This window comes from Lasioglossum baleicum, chromosome 6, assembly GCF_051020765.1.
Source record: "Lasioglossum baleicum chromosome 6, iyLasBale1, whole genome shotgun sequence".
NCBI classification, from domain to species: Eukaryota; Metazoa; Arthropoda; class Insecta; order Hymenoptera; family Halictidae; genus Lasioglossum; species Lasioglossum baleicum.
Window position 1 is genome coordinate 5,179,917 of NC_134934.1, and position 21,883 is coordinate 5,201,799.

Here is a 21,883-nt window from a genome sequence, read left to right on the forward strand (position 1 = left end):
CGAATTACATACGATTTAGTATCTTCTGTAATCTCGTGCGACCTGTAAACCCATGAAGTATAATTATAACATTGGATCATGTTTAACGCGATTTTTACGCGATTTTAAACTCCACAAAATATTTAATTCGCAAATTGATTTCTGTCTGATAAAAAGTGAATAAATACCCGCGATCTACGTATAAATTGAACTCTCACGCGCTAGTCGAGTGAAAATTTATGAATTTTGAGATACCGTGAAATATTCAATATTTCTCTCTCTGTTGCGTTTTTATGCACCCGTATGGAATACTGAATCTGGAATAAACAAAGCAAAACAAAAATGTGTAAATTACGATCAAAGGGTCTTTCGCGTAATTAATTCTGACAAACTAGTCCACAACGAGTAATTTAATTCCCAGCAGTTTACGTATACAGCAATCAGAGATACAGACAAGATGTTTCTCTTAATTGGACGTCAACCTTGATCCAATTTAATTCGCATAATAACGATAATGAAACAATTCCCTGAACGGCGCAGTCCTGGACAGGCCTATCCGTAAATTACCAATGTATTAATTGCGTATAAAACCGTTCACATCCCTGTCTAGCATAATGGAGCACCGTAATTACGGGGTTACTTTATCGAATACGAACTGTTCGCATTGTAAAATCGTGCGTTATTTATATTCGCAATTTAATTTAGTTTCTCGATTTAATTCGCGGAAAAATAATGTTCGAAGACTCTAAACCACAAATTATACACGCTGGTCCTTTTAAGTAAGGCCACGTAAATATCTCTTCAGGTTATTGTAATGCAAAAAATATTTGTTACATAATGTGTATCGTGTCAATTGACCAATATACGTTCCAATGCAAAATTGCAAAATCTTTCCATCCTCCAATTATCTATCAGCATTATTCCCATTCAATTCGCAAAAAGAATAATACAGCAACATTCTAAAAAACCTAACTCCCAATTATCCATCAGCATTATCCCAATTTGGTTCGCGAAAACAATAATAAAAAACATTCCAGAGATCCAAAACACCAAAAAATTACCAAAGCATCGCCAAAGCAACAATGCAAAAATTTGTCCATCCCAATTGTCCATCAGTATTATCCCAATTCGATTCGCGAAAACAATGATAAAGCAACGATTCAAAGATCCGAAGTCCCAAAATACCGAAGCCTTGAGGACTGGAACAGTGCACAAGGTTAAACTGTGATTCCCCTCGCGAATTTCCCCGCAATTCATCGGTCTCCGCGTTCTCGAAATTCGGCAAACGTTTGCGGAAGCGGCGTTCCTCTGTTCTAACGATCCGGGACACGTTTTACAAACGGGTTGTACGTGCAGTGCCGTGTTCGGGACGCCACACCGCACCGGTAGGAAAAGAAAGGCGCGTCGAAGATCCAGCGTCGCGTCGCTTCGACGAGGAACGGGGTATAATTGATTGGCCAATTAAATCACGTTCACGTGCACGTGACCGGCGCGGATTCGATATCGAGGCCGTAGTCGCGTCGCCAACCTCCTGCCACCCCCATGCCGCCCCCGTTTTCTCTCTCGGCAACTTGTGTCACACGACGACGACGACGATGTTCGACTCTGCTCGGAGCTACTTTGCCCGGCTGCAGACTCGATCGTTACTCTCGCGCAAAATCGGCTGTTCTGTGCCAGCTGAGATTTCACTTCTATAGTTGCCTCTTCATGATTATTCTCTTCAGATATACAGGGTGGTCCAATACATATTAGCACACTTTATGAAGATACGCAGAAACTTTCTTGATTAAGCTTCTTCAGTACAAAGAGGACCACAATAATGGCAATATGTAGTAGTTTTGTCAAGGTCACCTTCACCTCTTTAAATAGAAACATATATTTTTCTGTATACAATTCGATGCTGCTCGTCATTCTTTATAAAAAGGTATTAACCTACGCGTGTCGAAAAATGATTAATTTAAGTAAATCTTGTTTCACGTTTATTGATGAACACACGAATTCAGCTGCATAGAAAAATATATGGTTCCATTTGAAAGAAAGAAGTTTACCTTAAAATCTCTGAAACTGTTTCGCTTACAAAAAAACTGTTATTGTCGTATCGTAGTCCTCTTTATACTCGAAAACAGTGGGATAATGATGTGCTAATATGGACCGTCCATCCTTTGATATTGTTTTTGAAGTAACAAATTGATTTAACGTTTGTGGGAGACTTTAGACTAATTGATGAAGAGGTTGTTCAAGGTAACCAGTTTCGAGAGGCAAATTTTTTAGTGCACTTTTCATCGATTATTGTTGGTAAAGAGTCTGTGAAGGTTCTTTGAGATAAAGACCCTTAGGGGACGAGTGCAAGTTCGAAACTTTGGCAGAACTTTCGTGGTGGCATGTCTTTCTCGCATTGTTCCTGGAAATTATTAACTAAATGGGTACTTACTACGAACTTTCAGTGGAACATTGGCTTCAAAATGTTGTTCACGTTGGTCCACGTCAGAAGGTCATTTCTGGGTACTGTTCTTATCGTTTATTCTAGCTAAAGAGTCTGTAAACATGCTCTGGATGTAGACTCTTGGGGGAGTGGAAACTAGAAACGAATGATTAGATTGATTTAGTCGTTACTGATGGTCGACTAGTTGTTAATTAATTAGGTTATCGATCCGATCCGGTTGCATCGAACCGGTCCGAGGTTCTCTCGCTGTTTCTAGAAAGCTGCAATAGTCCTCGGTCGTCCATGGTTCGTCTGTGCACGTGATCCGATGCAAGCGTGATCACACGCGTGCCTCCGCGCGGACACGTGCCGCGCTTTCATCCCGCGGATGTTCGATCCACTTTCTCTACCCTTATGGCGGGAGCCTTTTCCTTCCACGATCCGCAATCCCCATCGGCTAATCCGCAACGATTATTCGCGAGCATTCCCCTTCCTCCGCTGTGCAGGAAACGTGTCATTGGAATCGTTCGAACGATATCCGAAAAAAGTTATTCGCACAGAGACAGTCCGTCGCGTTCGTATTAAAATAAGATAGAAAATTCAAAAGTTTTTCAAGAAGTGATTTTTAATATTGTTGTACACACTTAACACTCGCTGGAATGGTGAACTTTTCAATTTTTGTACACGAATTTTAAGAAAGTGGAATAAAATAGAGTCTTATTTTCCGCCTTTTTAATGCTGAAATAAATTCGAATCGTACTAAATTCTGTCATTTTATATCCTAGCATTTTCTGAAAATTTTCAAATGCCATAATTGCATAAAGATCCGCAGTCTACTTATTTTCATTCAACTTCATTACAATCCGCAACCACAGTCGTAAAGAGAATAATTTATTTCCAGACAATATTTCTTCTCCATAAATAATCTACAAACGAATTCATTTGTAAGGAGCAATTTCCAGTAATATCCGATAGTATCGAGTCATTTTCAATAATTTCCAGCGATCTCCAACAAAAGCAAGTTCCACTAATAATCGCCTCGTAACACAGCCGCAAAACTTTCTGACCAAGCATCGCGAACGGGCAATATTATTTTTGCGAAAAGGAACCGGCGCGTCGCGGTTCTTTTCAAACAGGTTCCGTCGAGGGGAAGAAAGGAATCGGATCCGCGGAACGCTGCTCAAACTTTCGAATTGGATGGGATTCACCGGAAAATTAAAGCTCTCCTCTCCTCGAGAAGCTCGCGAGCACAGCAACCGACTTCGGGCGATCGCTTCCTCCTTCCTCCCTCGACCATCTCTGTCGCACTTTTAGTTTCTCCGTCTTTTTTTATCTAGAATCGAGCAGCCAGCTACGAATCCACCGAATCTCGCCCCTCTTCTTCCTCCCTCTTTTCGCGACCCTATTCCCGACGATCCCTTTCGTTGCCTCGTTAACAAACTCGATCAAACTCGTGGCGCTCGAGCACCGCGTAGATACGTGCTCGGACCTACAATTGGATAATAATCGGGCAACGAGTTGTACAAAATGGCGGGCTCGACACTCGCGAAATTACAGGCTGCCTACGGTCTGACAAGTTTCCCTTTTTATTGGCGAAAAGTACTTTTCCCTGCGCAAAATGCTCGATTGAAAACGTGGATGTGATTTGCTGTCTATATAAATCAAATCCTCTGTCTACTGATAAACAATATTGTCTATTAATAATATTGAACCAACAAAGCCTCAAGCTTCGTGTTCGTCTAATTTCAGTCTTGTCCAGTCTCGAAGGATCTTCCTATATCTCTTCAACAATTTACCCTTAATTTCTTAATTTCAGTCAGACAAAAAACCCTCTTTCCTTTCTAAAGCGCGTCAGGGGAAACTGCAAACCAACAAATATCAACAATTCAGTGGTGAAGCCTCAAGCTTGATATTCTGTCGATTTTCGTTGTTACTTTGTTGGTCGTCGAAGGATCTTCTTCTTCTACCAGTTTTTCGCAGTTCGCCGAGAGAAAATTAGCTGGAACTTGGCTCGTAAACGTCCGATACGTCCCGGACGTGTTCGGGACCGATGTCAAAACCGACTGCCAACATTGTCGAGGAATGCCCGTCACGCATTTCGCAGATTCGTCCACAAACCTCGCGAACATTTGGTGATGTTCGCGTCGCGAGGCACGCGAGCGTTTATATAGGACACGCACAGTCGCACTGACACAAGAATACACACACAGAGACACACATATACATACAGATTCAAACACAGAGAGAGCGATAGCGAGAAAGAGAGAGTGAGAGAGAGAGAAAAAGAGAGACACGTGTACACAGAAGAGACGCAAGAGAGAGATAGAGAGAAAGAGAGGAAAATAATAAGTTAAATAAATTTCTAGTTTAAGAGCGCGCGCGCGAACGAGACAGGGCGAGAGAAAGCGTCGTTCCGAGAGAGTGTGTGTGAGAGAGAGTGAACGAGTGAGATAAAGAATGAGAGAGAGATACAAGAGTGATTTATGCACAGTATGCGTGGTCATGTGCGTGTGCGTGTGCGTGTGCGAACGAGCAAATGCGCCAGAAACGAGGAGAACACAATCGAGCGAGAGATAAACGCGAGAAAGAGAGCACGAGAGAGAGAGAGAGAAAGGGAGAGAGAGAGAGAGAATTGTAGCTTGCAAAAGAGAATTATTAGGGTTCCGTCTTTGAGTGTTGGAGAATGTTCATTTGTAATTGTTTAAATCTAACGAGAAATGTACTGTAAAACTATAAGTACTATAGGCACTAAAAATATATCATTTGTTGACATGAAAAAATAAAAAAACCTGAGTGACGTCACGTTTCATTCGATCACGCCCACCACACCATTTGCGTAACCCTCCTACCATTTTTGCAACTTTGAATGATTTTTTTAAAGAAATTCTCGACGATGAATAATACTAAAGTAACATTTTTTAATATTTGATTTACTAAAGTAACTATTTTATCTGCTCATATTTTTAGTGAATTTCAGCACCGTGTGTTCCAAAAAATAGATTTGATGAACAATGACCTTTATATGACCTAATAATACACGAAAAAGAAATGGATCTAGTGTTGACTTACCTTTGGTGAAGTAGTTAAACATTCGCGAATAAACAGATTTTGGTAAACGCAGTATTTACACGCATTATATGCATATCAAAAGAAATAAATCAGTTCTTTTAACAATATCACCTGATCAATCGACATAAAATGAATTTTAAGCTGAACCGCAAGTGTTGCTCTAGAGCTCGACGCTCCAAGGTCACAATTTAACGTTGCGCCAACCTAATATTAGGTATCAATTTCGATTATGACTCCGGGGATGCACGGAGTTTCGCGGAGCATAGTTTGAGGACTGCTCTATGCGATGCTAACGAGAAGACGAAAGGGGAATTCGATTGACGGAAGCACGGGGCAATTGATCGAGGCGTACGATGGTCGAGAGTCGTTGAGGATCCCCTTACCTTTGTCAGAGGTAGGTAAATAATGTATCCTGTCCAGGTAAATATAGCCTGTCGGCCCCGGAAGAATAAGGGGGGGGGGGGGAAGAGAATCCGGCCGCGGCACGTCCATTAGGAATAAATAAATCGTCAGACAGGTTTGCATGAAAAATTTATTCGTGACGCACGCGTTTTTATGTACAGCGATAAGAATATAGAGCGCGCGCGTCATCGCCACGAGATGCCATCCATCCGAAAATAAACGACGCGATTCTTGGCCGAGCCAGGGGTGTCCGACACCCCTAATCGCGCGATCATCGGTACTTACCGGTCGTCCAATTGCGACAGTACTCTCTTGCTCGGAAATGATTCTGTGAAATATGTCTGCGAGCAGACCGAGTGGGACATTTCGAGATCCTGACACCTGTTAACCGGACAGTGATGAGTCAACTCGTCGACTATGCTCGGTGTTATGTCACTCTTGTGGAACTTGATTTTTAGTCGAGCTTGAGAGTGTATAGATTAAGAAATGGGAGACTTGAATGCTGCTGATGGAGCTGGAGAAGAAAGAAAACGAGGAAACACAATGGTGCGAACTGTGCTTTTAACTTTGGTCTTGCTTCCAAGGTCATTTGAAGGTCGTTGATGTCTCCTGTAATTTTTAAGTTAGAAAGAAATAAGCCAGGTCAAAAAGGAAATACCGATGACCTTCGAGTAACCTTGAAACCAACGTCAAACAAAAGACAACGTTTGTATCATCGTATCCGCGATCCCTCAAACAATCAGAAACGATCCGACGTTTGCGGATGGATAAGAAAATTGTTTCTGGTGTGCGTGTTCCTCTTTTCTCGACATGATTCCGAGTGCAAGGCTCGAGCTGCAGGGTTAATTGCGCTTGTACAAGTACCGAGGCAAAAGTTGCCCATTTAACAGGTCAACAGGTCGATCCCGTTGATAAGTATCAAAGAAATCACGACCGAGGTGATTCGTATGAATAACCAAGCGGATGAGGGTGAGTTGAGCGGTGGGACAGCTCGTGTAACCGTTCGAAAAAAAATGGAGTTTCTCTTTAGCCGAACGAAAAACACAGTACATTTAAAAAAAAAGAAAATTGCAATGGTTTTCAGCGAGTTACGCGAGCTGCCCTCCTTAAGGGCTCGCAACGGCTTCGTGCCGGTGAACGTTAATAAATACTTCCTTATAGATAAAAGGGAAACCGGAAACCGCCGGAATAATCGCGTCGACAACGTTTCGCCGGAACTTCGCTGCAGTTGTCGCTATTGTAGCGAATGTTGCTGCTGCTGTTGTTGTTGTTGCTGCTGTTTCTGCGAAGCTTTCCCGAGTGGTTCCATGCTCGGTTGACTTTCCGGAGACGGTGACGGCTGCTTCTTCGACTCTTCTTCGCCCTCCTTCACTGACGAGGGTGGCAACGCGTTCAGCAACCCTTGTGAAGAGCAAAAACACTTGTTACATTACTGTGGGGAAGTGTGAAGTTTTAAGGGAAAAGGGTTACTCACCGACGGTGTCTCCTTTAAGGGACGCTCCTGCAACGATAAAAGGAAGCTACAGTTTACCCGTGCAACCCTTAGTACATGCGTCTACCATTTTTTAGCAGCCATCGTTCATTTTGTCCACATAAAATCGTACTCATTTTTGTTATAAATGCACACATTGTTATAATAGCCTCAACTGCAAAGAATGAATTTAGCTAAATTGACTGTGTACGAAATTTTGATGACATTATTTATTGAAACGCCAATCTACATGGCTAGAAGAAAATTGTAAAATTCTGATCTGTGTGAGAACAAAATTAGACGATGACCACCAAACATACTTTTTATACTGTTCCGAGTCATACTGTATTGCGTGCAAACTTAACCACTACTCTACCACCCCTATAGTCGACGTACCGTTGCCGCGATACTTATTCAGCTGCTGGTAAACCTGCTTCATCCTCTCAATGTTGATCCTAGAGCTCTTGCTATGATTTACCATCGGCAATGAATAGTCCTGGCCGATGATGCACTTTGCAGTTCGTTGCACGCTCAGTGGAGCGTTCCAAGGTTCGTGGATGTATCTCGTAGGAATATTCTTCAACACTGGCAGATAGCGCCTAGCACCAAAGTCCAATTTAATCAATCATTAACTGAAAATATCTTAAAGCCTGCCGTCAAAGAAATACAACCCCTAGAAGGGGTTGTAAGTTACCTGATATAATCGCCATTGGGATCAGCCTTTCTGCCGAACCTTACCGGGCAATAGCAATGAAAGAATTGCTGGAAGAACGAGCTGCATGACAGCCACATCCACATGCCAGCGTTCACGGACCAGTCGGCGTCCAGTAGAAGCTCGTCAAACACCTAAGGAACGTTTAACGTATCGTTTACCGTCTTTTTCTCGACAGAAGGTACCTGAAGTAATAGCTGTCTACCCCAGTCCTATTACTCTATATTAGGTTGTCCCAAAAATTTCTTTCTCGAAAGTCCGTAACATATTGCCAGCTAATGAAAAGTTAATAATCAGATGATCACGTTGTTTGTACATACTTCTGTGATGTAACAATATTAAATGTACGCATTGCGAAAGAAACTGTTGGGACAACCTAATACTTGTACTGTAACTAATAGACATAAATTTATTTTCAGAATGACGAAAACTGAGAGAATCTCAAGAAACAAATGTCTACTTTTTAAATTTGTAACGTCAATTGATACGCAAATGATCAGCTCAAATCATTGTGTCTGAAACATGAGTTCGTGATTTGAATGCAACCGAAGTGGTAACAGCATCGCATAAATAGATGGTAGCATGAACAACGAATCGAAACGCAGTCGATCTCGGTCACCGTCGAAATGCCAGCGCGAGGCGACATTTTACCTTCATTCCTTCTTCCCAGGAGAGCCAAAGGTCGCCTCTCGTGAGGAAGCAGGCCACAGCATGTCTAGCCAGGTGATGGATCCAGCCCTCTTCCCTAAGCTGCGTCATGATCGCGTCGATCCACGGAAATCCCGTTTGACCCTGTCCAGAAAAAGAGGAGACCTTTCGCATTGAATTCAACCGTTCCCTATTGAGCTGTAACACGGAGGATTTTTGAAATCCATTCGATTCACTCACGTTTGCCCATTTTGCCAGAGCCTCGACGTTCTTGTCCCATGGAATCTGCACGCAAATCGGGTTTCCTTGCATGCGATCGAAGTTAGGGTTCTTGGTAGCCGCGCAGTAAAAGAATTCGCGCCATAGTAACTGTCCGTGTAGGGATAATGGTGGCACCGCTTTCTTTATCTGCAATGGAACGTGGAGGCTTTTGTCTCAATGAAAATTTTGTGATCTCTATATTATGAGATTGAACTACTTCGGTATGAAGAATTGATGCTTGAAAATTGCAAATGTACATTTGACAGCATTGTAAAAAATGGATTTTCTAATCATTTCTTCATTCACTGTGCTTTTGTTCAATCATCCTCTTAATGAACCTAACATAAATAAATAATTGAAACTGGCTAATAAAAAATTAGAATTTATATACGACTTTGTTTCTAATAAATAATTAAAAGTTAGTTGCTGATCGATGAATTACAAAGAGAAGTATACGATGTCCAGAAGGTAAAGCATTATAAAACAATATTTCAGAACGATCTTCAAATATCTAGGACAAACAAGTGGAAATGAGACGATCAGGTTTTCAGCCACATTTACGAAGTTGCTACTTTCAGCTGTGTCGATTGCCTTATTAAAGGTAGTACACAAGTAACCGACAACCGAAACTGGGTGGTAGCAGCTTAGAAATTAAAGGAAGCCTTTGAAATCCGCCCGACCGAGGGTTAGCTGATCAGCTGTGCAACGGGAACCGCATGGCTCCGAGTGGTGAAAGCCCTAAATCCTTAAGACGATCACAAAAGTAGAACATCCTAGGTTCGCAAACACAATATACCTTCTTATAGAGATCGGTGAGCTGGTAGTAAAAGAGCCTGGTGCTCAGGCAGCCGAATCTTAAATAGGGCGAGAGGCCTGTTTGACTGGGCAACAACGATTGCGGAGTCATCTTCGGTCTGCCGAAACTAGCCACCCACGCCTTCCGTTCAAGGTGTCGGCCAAGTCTCGCCAAAGCTTCGCTCTCGCCACCTACCCAGACAGGTGGTCGAAGCCCTTCCGTGTCGAACCCTGACAACAATTCGAAATATTCCCTTTCATTCGCCTTGAAAGACTTTGCCTCCAAAGTTTCGACTTCTTCATTTTTTCCTGCCTTAACTATACAGTCTCTAAAAATGATCCTTACCTAGAATGATTCTGTAGCCTCGCCTGAATACAACGGTATATTTTTTTGTAACATTGAAAAACTTTTAGGAATGTTTAAAGAATATTTAAAGAGAAAGAGGCATCTCTAATATCTAACTATGCATGTTTGGACATTCTTGAATCAATTGATAGAGCAAGATAAAGATGCTACTTGAAGTTCAACATTCCAATCCCTCGCGCGATCAGCATAATAAATTAATCAATATGTTCCACATGTACATACAGTGTATGATCAAGTTATTAGAGCTGTGCTACGAAAAAATATATTTATTGTGTACCAATACTCCATAAAACCTCAGAATACACTATAGATGGGTCATCATATGATATACTTTAAAGTCGTCAACAAGCGCAAATGATTCTAATGATTTGATCGTCCACTATAAATATGAATACTGAGTCGCAATTCAATATTTTTAACGGAGCTGAAGAACAAAATCCTGAAGAAGTAAAAGCTTCGTGTCAGAGAATGGTTCTCAAAGATTTACCAAGCTCCTCGAGGGTAGGCACGCCGTAATGATCGTCGTGGTCCTCCTTCAATGGCGTGTAGGCTGACCCGACACAGACGGAAGTGACGGTCTGCACCGGTGGTTCCGGCGGGTCCATACTGGCCACGACATTTTGAAATTGATGATACGTCAACGGCGGCTTGCCCCCGTTCTTCTCGATGATCCTGAAACGAGAATCGGGTGAAGCAGCTGCTGTTGCTACGACACGACGATCGAGAAACTCGGAAAAAAATGTATACTCACTCGTCCAACTTGTAGAGGGTGTGGGAGACCCTTTGGACTACTGAGATGCCCAATTCGTTGCATAGTGCCGAGATATTATGGTCCCGGACGCGACCGAATGGTTCTGGGTCCTCTTCGAAGGTTAGGTTCGTTGTGCCCCATTCCTTGAACAGTTTTGGCAAGGCGTCTGCAGGCTGGCCTCGTATCACGAAGAGTCTGGAGTTCAGTTTCCTTAGGGAACAGTCGAGGTCCTCTAGGCATTGCAGAAGGAACCTGTCGTGGATAGAAATAAGAAATTTTGTTAGGTCTTTCAAACTTTTTAATTCTGCAAAATGAACACACCAGAATTAACTCTCTTGTAACCCTTTAACCCTCCAGCATGAAACCATTAATTTATATGATTTTTGTGCTAAACTACAAATAAATTGAGTTTGTATTCAGGCCCGTAGCTGCTTGTAATACAAAGAGGCGTTGTTGCTTATATTAGGGGCGCAGCCCAGATAGCACGCAACCCTCCTTATAGTCGAGTAGTGGTCTAGCAAGCGATTGCCAATGTACAGGGACAGAGAAGTTACAATACTAGCCTGAAACCTAAAACTGATGGGCCATAGAGTCTCAGAAGGACTCACTCTTAGGGCTTCCATGTGAAAAAGAAGATGGAAAAAGCAACGAGGCTGTTCTAAATATTGAGTTAAGTTATTAGTAGGGTGGGACTCACCTCCACTTATTAATGCCGACGTTGGTACTTCCGGCAAACCAGGGGTCCAAGACGAAGACGCACCGGAAGGTGACCGCTCCTGCTAGCCCCTCTCTCAGCGAGGGGTTGTCGTGCAGCCTGAGACCCCTACGGAACCAGTGGACCGTGTGCTTCTGTCCCTGGATCCCCACGTCCGGATTTATTTCCCTGCTCCGGCTGCCCGTCATCTTCCCCTCCTTCTCCTCGTCCTCCTCCTCCTCCCCCTCCGCCACCCTTGTTTCCGTCACCTTGCTCCTCCTTGCAGCCACGGAACCGTCTTTCGAGTTTGTCAATCGCCCCTGATCCGCTTCCTTCTTTCGCCAAAATCGCGCTCGTCAGTAGAACGAACGTATCCTCCTCATCTTTGCGTAGCGTTCTTTTCGAATCACGAGTCCCCTTCTCTGTTTTCTCGTTGACAGTTCTCTGAGACTTGAAACTGTATCTTTGGGACTGTCTCTTTCTCAAGGAAGAGATGATCCGATGCGATGAATATGTTCTCTTCGCGACCTTGGACGAAACAGCACCCTCAGCCTCGGAGCACCGTCATCCTCGCGAATCGATTCTGCCGACAGCGGTCGGTTTTTAGGTCATCAAGGTCGCTACCGAGCTCGATCGATGTTACTGTTCCGTCGATTGAATCTGTTCGCTGTTTATGGAAAAGAGAAAGATGAGTATGTCTCGCGAGGATCCACTGGTGAAGCGATCATAAGCATCGTTTACTCCCTGGTCGAGGATTTGTTTGGTAACTACCACACAGTTAAGGGCGTAGACTCGTTTTTCCAGGATTGAAGGGTGCGGGATCCACCATCTCATTTCTCGATAATGCAAAGATGGAGTTTGCTTTTATGTTTACAAGGCGTAATTTGCACTATTCGGAAGCATAAAGCTGGGCATGTAGCTATTTTCATAAAGCTGCGACAGCTACATGCTGCCGAATAATGCAAATTACGCCCCGATTGAACTTTTATCTTTTGTCTACTGAAAAACCCCATTATCGAGAAATCAGAAGTCGCATCCCGTACTAGAGTCTACCCCCTTAACTTTTTAGGACAATTCACTTCGAGTGAATCCCACAATGCCTTTCACAGCGTATAAAATTTATCTATCTTACTCTTTTAACAATTCAATGTAATTGCGGTCAGATTCTCAATTATCGAATACTGTTGGTTAACGATTCCACTTCAGGCAGGCGCAACGCGTAAAATTGTTGTTAAGGGATGAATGGAGTTAAACGGAGCGATTTTCGTCTTTATGTAGGAACACTCAAAAATCGAGTATCATTGCTTCGAACAGGAAATCGATCTAGAGTTCGAGAGCGCGAAACTCGGTCGGCGAAACCGGAGAATTGACTGGGACGAAGAGATCGATGCGCGAAAGAGGATCATCGAGATTCTACACCGCTCTGCGGCCCGAGAGAATCCGCATAGAAATTCTACAAATCTGTGGTGTAGCTCGCCCGAGCGACACCAATTCAATTTGCAAGATTGTCCTTTATCTTTCGAATCCTCCGAGCTGCCCCTAGACAAAGAAAGAATCCCGCGATATCGATCGAGACGAATCCTGCGAGGACAACGAGCCGGCTTTGTTTGAAGCTCGAACTTGCGACACGTTTGAAATGATAATTCGAGTTGCTCCGACTAGTCTATTACTTTTATTTTTCGGAAGAATGTACGCGGGAAACGACTTTACTTTGTGCGAAGTTAAAACAATTTGTAGTTCGAGCGAATTTCATCACTGAGAGAAAATAAGCGGTCTGATTTAAATAATAAATACATATTCTCATGTCGATACGTTTTCCTATACTTTGTCACAAAGGATTTTTTTAACATTTACCATATAACGTATATATACTTAATAATAAGTAAAAAGCAAGAAGTTTAAACTTCTTTTTTTTAATGAAAACTTTCGTTAGAAATAATATAGAAATTTCTTCGGAAAATTTAATAAAATAAAAGCTGTTTCAATCGAAATTATGAATCATTTCATTCTTCAATAAATAAACGTGACAGTTTCGGAAATGCATACAGCGTGGAGTATTTAAATCAGGTCACCTGAATATCTCCCTTGCAATTCACGATGGCAAAAATCGAACGACACGAAACTTGCTTGCTTCCGAGGGGCCTATAATTTAGAGTTACTAATTTTTTTATTAGTGGGGGCATAGAGGAGATATAAAAATCAATCCTGTTTTTTTAATGGCATGATATGTGTGGTGTTTATACTCTGATAGGGCGTTTCGAGAGGAGTGCAGTGACCTATATCATGAAGGTCGTTCAAGATCATTCGATGAAGATAAGGCGATGCTCATCGCGCATCGAAGGCGACCCACTGCTGGCGATTCTACTGCGCGTGACCCGGTCTCCGGTGATTCGACGTCTGGCTATGCACCGATCATTCTACTGCGCTCACTAAAATGGATTATTTCTGTTTGGTTCTTATTGTTAGTTTCTCAGCAATTTATCTGTGCAAATCAATTCCTCTCTTCACCGACCATATTCGTGGCTGTAAAACAACAGATAAGAATTAGCATTTTCTTTTAAGTAACACCTTTTAAATACTCTTTCTATTACATCTAGCGAATCAGCTACTTTGAATAAATCGCTAAAAATTAGGTCGTTACATAACAATTTTGATATTACGGGTCGCCACAGACCCAACTAGGAGTTCATTAACCGTAAACACCGCTGATTTTTCCGAGGGAACGTTTTTCGGACCCGGCTGTTCACGGGTCCAGAAATAACCGCGAAACGCCGGGAAATAGAACGCGTCGTCTGCAGCACGGAAAGCAAACAATACGGTTCCGGATACGTTTTTTTATTTTCGTCCAACTTCGTTAGCTGCAGATTAATTCCAGGTCGATCCACGTAACTATATACCGTTCACCCCCTATCCTGCCTGAATATAGCCGGGTGTTATATAATTATATGTATAATTATAATACCGTCGTTTCGAGAGACATCAAGGCCAACGATTTGACTCTTCCGAAGTCGATTGAGCACGTTCGAATCGATTGGAAATCGTTCAATCGTTCCGTTCGAGCGCGATACGAATAAACGGCGATTTAAATTTCGCGCCCATTTTAAATCACGCGCGTCCCAGTTTCTGGTATGGCTTTTAACATCCTTCTTCAACTTTGTTTAGTGTCCACATGCGTTCTCGTTCCGGGGGTATGTTTATAATTATCGATAAAATTTATTAACGTCACTTATCGACAAGATGATTGATAATATCGATAGATTATCGATAATATTTCTTTAGCGAAAAAACGGAACCAAATATATATTGTTGAGCTGTTTACCAATTTAAGCGGGATGCAAGTAATTAGCGATAAGAAAAGTTTAAATACAGTGGTTAATACATACAAATTTATTCGAAATTTCATTGTTTTCTCGTTTTCATATGTTTTCAGTCACGTGTTTTAGATTGTCTCCCACGTGACAGCCCATTTATTTAGTAAGAGCAGCGTTGTCAGGTAAAGATTCTTCTACGACGCACTTCTTCTCGCTTTCGTGTCACGTGACGCGTACTGGCAGAGGGGGGGTACTCTTTCCCCTCAATTCGTGCTCCCAACCCTCATCTGGCGACACTGAGTAATAGCTCCTCGAGCACAGCTAACGGATTATTAGTTTCAAAAAAGAGTTATCTATAGGTAATCGATATTGCCAATAGGTCGAACATTATTCATTATTATCGATAGGAACTCTCCTATTTCGTAGAACGCGAGTTTCGAATTTTACGTCGTTCAGATCTCGCCGGTTGTTTACTTAACCTAGTGTGCACACGTGACGGACCCACGCCTCGAAGATAATTCGCGACGACATCTTTCGCTGGTCAAGTTTCTAATTATCTACAGTCTACAGAATAACACGATCGGACTAACTCCGTGGAAATGGTCAAAAAAAGGTTACTTGACGAAAGTTTCCGCCAACTAAGTACGGGTACGTACATATTAGTTGAAACTTGCTAAATGGTGGTGGGAAAGTGGCTGGCGTTGTTTTTCGCCTCGCGAATCCACGTGGCAATTCATAATTAATCTTGAATGTACTGTATTTACTAGGTTTGTATACATGGTGCTTGCGAAATCGTAGTACAACCGGGCAGGGTAAGTTGAAAAAAAGGAATAACATTTTTTTGTTTGGCAGCTCGTTTTCGAGAACATAGAGTTTGAAAATGTAGCGAATACACGTGCTATTGCATGGTAATCGTCTGACCATGATTAACCAATTCTACTTTGTGCATATTCGCGAACCTGGCGGAACTATAAACTCGAGTTTCTCGAAAACGTGAAAATGTTATTCCTTTTTTTCGACGTATTTTTGCATGTAGAATCACATCCTGCCCAGTTGTATTACGATTTCGCAAACATCCTGTATACCGCGATGTTGACCGTGTCGCTACGAGAGACACTTTTGTTTCGACCTTTCTAACCTTTCTGAGAATTCCCATTAAATGAAATTCTATTTTACTATAGTCAATATTTAGCTATTGGAGAAACGTAGTCGCACAGTAAATATCAATTTTCGTCTTTTTCAGTCATTGTAATCGTAAAGTCGTAGTGCAAGGAGTCAAACAATTTTTCATTCTCTTTCTCTCTCTCTAGACCAGTGTTTCCCAACCTTTTTCGTACCATGCCCCACCTACGCCTTCCTAAAATTCTTATGCCACCTATGTAACATATACATAATTTTTAATATTCAAAAGTTGAATTGTTCACTGAAGAAACTTAAGTGATAGGTTTTAGGAAGAAAATAAATAGGAAATTGTTGAATTTCCCCCCTTAGCAATCAAATTGCCCCCCTGTGCGGTGTGGGCTCCACGATGGGAAAAACTGTTCTAGACCATTCGCCGTTTAGCATAGCCTACAAATAATATTAGTGGTTTTTATGGTTTTAAATGATTAAATTATTATTATATTACATTATTATATTAATGGTTACTATGGTTTTCAACGAATCTGCGTCCGCCAAAGCAACAATAAGAGAAAAACAAATATCTAACAAGTTCACTTTGCAAAAAATTGTGAGCAGTATAGTCAATTTCTTGTTTATCTAAATGCTTCGAAAAGAATAGATCCCGTCTCTATCAATTAAGAAGGACTGAAACTACTAATTATGATATATTATGATAACAAATATCTTTATTTGGTACGGACCTGCAGATACACCACTTGAAGGTCGGCTACAAGACGAAACAAAACAGAATTGTTGTCCTCAGCTCTGATTCCTGGTAAAACGATCTACCCGATTGTTTACCAAAAAACAATTCCTCCGACAGAGAATTTAGAGGGAAAGACAGGTTCGAATCAAGTGAGATTCTTAATAAACCGAAACAGTAACGATCGTCGTAATAAATATAGTAATATCGATAGTAATAAATATCGTACACGGAAATTCTTTTAGACCAAGCTCGAGGCGGATATACGTCATGCAAACTGAATCGCGACTGACAAGTGATTCTACTACGCCGCGTCGTCTACATTTTTCGAATCTGGCCAATGATGTGCCGAGGCCTTTTTAATAGCGAATGACTATGTAGATTCGTTACAGCTCGTGAAAAATGGCGACCGAATGCTCGGCTACATTCTAGAGGAAAACATGTGACATGATACGCATTTTAAGCGATGTGTATATAGCTGTGATGTAAATGGTCGATGTTGGGTCATCTCGAACCCATGTTGATGTTTTCCTTTTGGTATTGTGACCTGTTCTTCATGGATGCCTGGAATTCGCTCGTAAACATAATAGCTATCGAGACGGTCATTACGGTTATTAGTAGACTGCACATCTTTATGCAAAATAATAATTCTGTATTAATCGCAGGACTGAGACAGAAGACTCTTCCCCTCTTTCCTAGTTTTATTAAGTAGTCAAACATGTGTTGATGCAGTAGACTCAAAACACTGTTTAAAAAGGCTGTACGCTTATTACCACAGAAAGTACACATATACAGTCTTTAATTCTTTTAATCTCTTTCTACCGTTTCAAGTCACACTCAATTTTTTGATAAATTCGTAAAGATCCGCAGTCTCTGAGCGTGTTTCAGGCTCTTTTTTCTTGGAAAAAAGGCCACGAAAAATATCGAAGGGACAGAGAACGGATTTGGAATAGTTTAGAATTTTAAATTTCGATAGCTTGAAAAGAAGTATTCTTTTTTGATTACTTGGGAGCTGATCAGATGTGATTTTGTATTGCTTAGCGATGCCACGTCGCAAGCAGAAAAATCGGCAGTGTCAATCGACCCCATGATCGATAAATATTACCGGCAAACGCCATGCGATTCTTGGACCGTCAATCGGCTGCACTGGGTCGCACGATCAACATGTTGGTCACCGGTGTCCGACGGTACCGAACGTCACCGAATTGCGATTTATTGCGCACCGCTTAACGTGTCAGCCACAAAAACGAACAGAAACGACATGCTTGACACGCTGACATAATCGTTTTTCTTCTAATAGATCATATGACGCAACTATTACGACACCGCGTCTCGTCTCGATCGTTGCGCTACGTCGGTAAAACAGATTCTGGAATGTGTCTCGATCTCGATCGATTACTACGATCCGTCGCATTCCAAGGATACTTCGGCGATCGGAAACATAGTTAACTATAATTTTTAATCTTTAACGATTTTTGCTGTCGTCAGACTGACTTCGTATTTTATATTTTATAACTACTGACGTTACAAAGATGCTTTCATGAAACAGCATTAAATGAATTTATTCAAGCACATGTTATCAAAATTTCGAGAAATCTGAATAAAATTCTTCGTTAATATGAAATGCGAATTTGGGTGTGTGTTTTTAAGCTTATCAGAAACTTATTATAGTCGGCGTTCAAAGAGCCATTGCTCTTTATAGTGATTATTCGATGCCCTTATCGTGGCAGTAGCATTATCGTGTTCATTTTATTTCTAAGCCATAAAACAACAAAGAGAACTCTTTACATGAAATATTGACCACCTAGCTTTTATCAGTCGATTGTCGCTGGTCATTCAATTGTTACAATGAGGAGTTGTAAGACCCAGGACCCGTTATCCATGAACTAAGCTGTTCGCTCCAATTCAACGGTAAACTAATCGAATCTTCAATTTGTAAGTGCGATTCTCTAGATACTCTATTCATTTGCTCTAAATTACATATATTTTTACGATTCCCCTGACTGTCCCGTAAGGTCACAAGCGGTCAGGGTTATTTAGGACGAACAAGGACACAGAAAATCGAATGGGCAGTCCGCGACATCACACTACAGTCCCATTCATGAAACATATCAGAGACGCGTGCATTTCGGACCTCGCGATTGTTGGCAACAAGAATAACGAACAAGTTTCGAACAAATTTGACAAGTTTAGAGAGACGGTCTTCCAACTTTGTTTACAATTTTCCTTATCCCTCGGTTCATTGTCAGTTCGAGCTGCGAGAATCCTAGGGGTGGGCCAACCCATTTCAACCCCGTTATTTTAACTCGGAAACTCAACACTATTTCTACCAAAGGTGTCAAAAGACATCTTTTAAAGTTTTCAATAAAAATTTATTAAAAGATGCATACACAGGATGATCTATAATTGATGGTACAACCGAAAAGGGGGATGATTCTGCGTTAAAAAAATTAAACCGACTTCGAAAAAACGCATTAAAAAATCCACCAAAATGTAAGAAATAATTTTCATTGAATTTATGTGAATACACACGAACTTGAATACAATACAATCTTTTCGGAGGCGGCGCAAAATTGAAAATTTTCGACACTGGAAATGACGAAAATCCTTAAATTCTTCTACATGCTTTCACATAAATATTAATGCATCTTCTCTTCCCACCTACTGATTTCCAAGTTCACCATATTCCAATGAAATCATAATCGGCAACATCTGTCATTTGGACAATTTTCAATTTTGCGCCGCCTCCAAAAAGATTGTATTGTATTTAAGTTCGTGTGTATTCACATAAATTATTTCATACGTTTTAGTGGATTTTTTAGTGCGTTTTTTCGAAATTTTTTTATAACATTCTTCTCATTTCACACTTTTTAGTGGAACGAGCAGAATTTGTAGAACACTGTAGGATGATTTTTCGGTCTTATTGGTAATTTGCAATAAAAACCGCAAAGAATGAAAAAATGCAAAATTTGTTTTCGAGAGACCAATCGGTAGATACAGCCTACAAAATGCAAAAGGTTTCGTTCCGATTGGTCCATCCATCTCGGCGTAATCGGTGAACATACATAGAAAAAAATTCGAAAAAAAAGAAAAAAAAAGGCACATACAGATCAAATTGAGTAACCTCCTCCTTTTTCGAAGTCGGTTAAAAATACGTCGAAATAGGTGTGCATAAAACCGCGGTAGGAGTATTATTAAAATATAAATTTACACAGCACTACAGACGATGAACTAGAACAAGCCGAGGATTCGATTAAAAGAAAAGCGGGTCATTGGCGGGTGGTTGGCGGGTAGTTGCCACTCCAATCCCCGGCAATCCACCAAGCAGGGTACCAGCCTATCCGCGCGGGTACGATGTATACATACTCACGTTCAGAGCATTCATCCAACGCGCGATGCAATTCTCGATCTGCAGTAATCTGCACAGAATTCTTCGACACAGCAGCGGCCAGTTGCTTATCGCGGCTCGCGAAAGTAATCACTCGCACAGTGCTATAGATATTCGCACACAGAGAAACACGCACGCAGGGACGAGCGCGGTTGCGCTCGCGCGCATGGATTCATACGCAGCAGGAATTAGGCAAGCGCAGGTGCGGGAACTCGCACACAGAGTCACAAAACAGTAGTGCATTCGTTCGTCGAACCATTCGCGTACATACACAGTGAGTCGCAACGTCACAAAAGACACTCAGGTACACAGGGTAAAGCAGAGTACACAGATCCGCTCACTCACAGGAACAAGCTCGGAATACCGACTCTCGACGGCTGAGTACTGCGAATACTGGATCACGGTGGTCTTGGGTACCCGCGCGACCTGCCGCCACTTCAAACGACTGTCCAATCACTGTCCAAGTCTAATAAGGTCCTCGGAACCTGTTCAAGACGCGGTTACTACTTTTAAGATGATTTTAACACGAGCAAACGGAATTCGCAAAAACGCGGCGCGCTGAAGGAACGTTTGCTCGCATATGCGAACAAGCGACATGAAAGCGAGCTTATGGGGGAGGAGAGGCGCAGCTAGTAAGAGCAAGGGGGAACCCGAGCCACGCCGAGTGCAACGTGACCATACTGCCGCGTACCTTCCAATTGGCCTACTCGATCACGTGGTCTGCTGGTCACGTTGCAACCGCCGTGGTTTTCTCGTCTTACTCGGTTCAGTCTCTCTCTTTCTCCCTTTCTGCCTCCATCTCACTCTGTGATTCCCTTTCTCTAGATACCGTGCATACTTGACACTTTCTTTTTAATTATTGGTCGCAGATTTTTTTTTTTGGTCATAGGATTCGAGTCACCCTCGACGATGGTCTCCTCTCTATAGGGGTGGTGATGGGAGGCTTTCGGAATGCGTAGGAGTTGACATTGACCCGTAATGAGGAACGGTATAATTGGTATTTGTTAGATTTACAGATGTTTTCTGTTTCTGAAAAGAAATAAAAGGTGATTTTTAATTTTTTTTTTGTCGAACGTTTGAAAATGGAACTGAGAAGTTGATCGAAGGATGGGAGTATATCATTGGGAAGGATGGCTAATAATAATGATCCATCAATGATTGAAAGTAGATAGTATTTTAACACGACTTATGGGATGACCTAATATTATTCATTATGTGTGACTCGACGTAATAGCTTCTAGAGCTTTCTTCAAGAGAGACAAGCATTACATACATGTGGTATTGTCGTGTTATCGGTAGACTGCGGATCTGCATTTATTTATGGCACGTGCGGCGTTATGAAACAAGAAAACACGTAAATTAACCAAGATTAATCATGTTTCTACTCCATTCTGAACACGAGATACCTCCCGAACCTAGCGTACTCGAATTTTCACAAAATAGTATATAAAAATGCAAGTTTACCATTTCAATACAAATTCATAGTTTTCGATTTTAGAAGAGTTTGATTGGTTATTGTGCGACAGATATCTTTCAAAAAGCGGGCAGCCATTTAATTTTATAAGTGAAGACAGACCCGAGCATCTAATACGCGTTCGATGAGCCAAGTTAATAGCTGAAAACGTACGTATGCGGTAATCACCGTGGTTGAATCACTTAGGTAGTCGATTAGTCCGACAGAGCTGCAACCTTGCATCTATCACGTGTCTGACACGCTGCAACTTTGTACATGTGACTCAACTCTACACC

General features: G+C 41.7%; 1 protein-coding gene across 3 annotated transcripts; it reads right to left on the bottom strand.

Annotated features, from left to right (window-relative positions):
• Window positions 1-5,988: 5,988 nt before the first annotated feature.
• Window positions 5,989-20,711, bottom strand: Phr6-4 ((6-4)-photolyase). Of its 3 annotated transcripts, none has more exons than XM_076425885.1 (11): window positions 20,117-20,711; window positions 11,575-12,238; window positions 10,878-11,129; window positions 10,614-10,798; window positions 9,761-9,990; window positions 8,944-9,111; window positions 8,707-8,847; window positions 8,038-8,189; window positions 7,740-7,942; window positions 7,347-7,373; window positions 5,989-7,273 (listed from the first exon to the last, which is right to left on the bottom strand). In XM_076425885.1, exons 2-11 carry the CDS (start codon window positions 11,778-11,780, stop codon window positions 7,107-7,109), a joined length of 1,731 nt encoding a protein of 576 aa, XP_076282000.1. In that variant the 5' UTR covers window positions 11,781-12,238; window positions 20,117-20,711; the 3' UTR covers window positions 5,989-7,106. The 3 variants fall into 3 exon arrangements, with proteins under 3 accessions (XP_076282000.1, XP_076282001.1, XP_076282002.1); XM_076425886.1 differs by lacking the exon at window positions 20,117-20,711 and adding an exon at window positions 17,852-20,088; XM_076425887.1 differs by lacking the exon at window positions 20,117-20,711 and adding an exon at window positions 16,745-17,726.
• Between the last annotated feature and the right edge of the window lie 1,172 nt (window positions 20,712-21,883).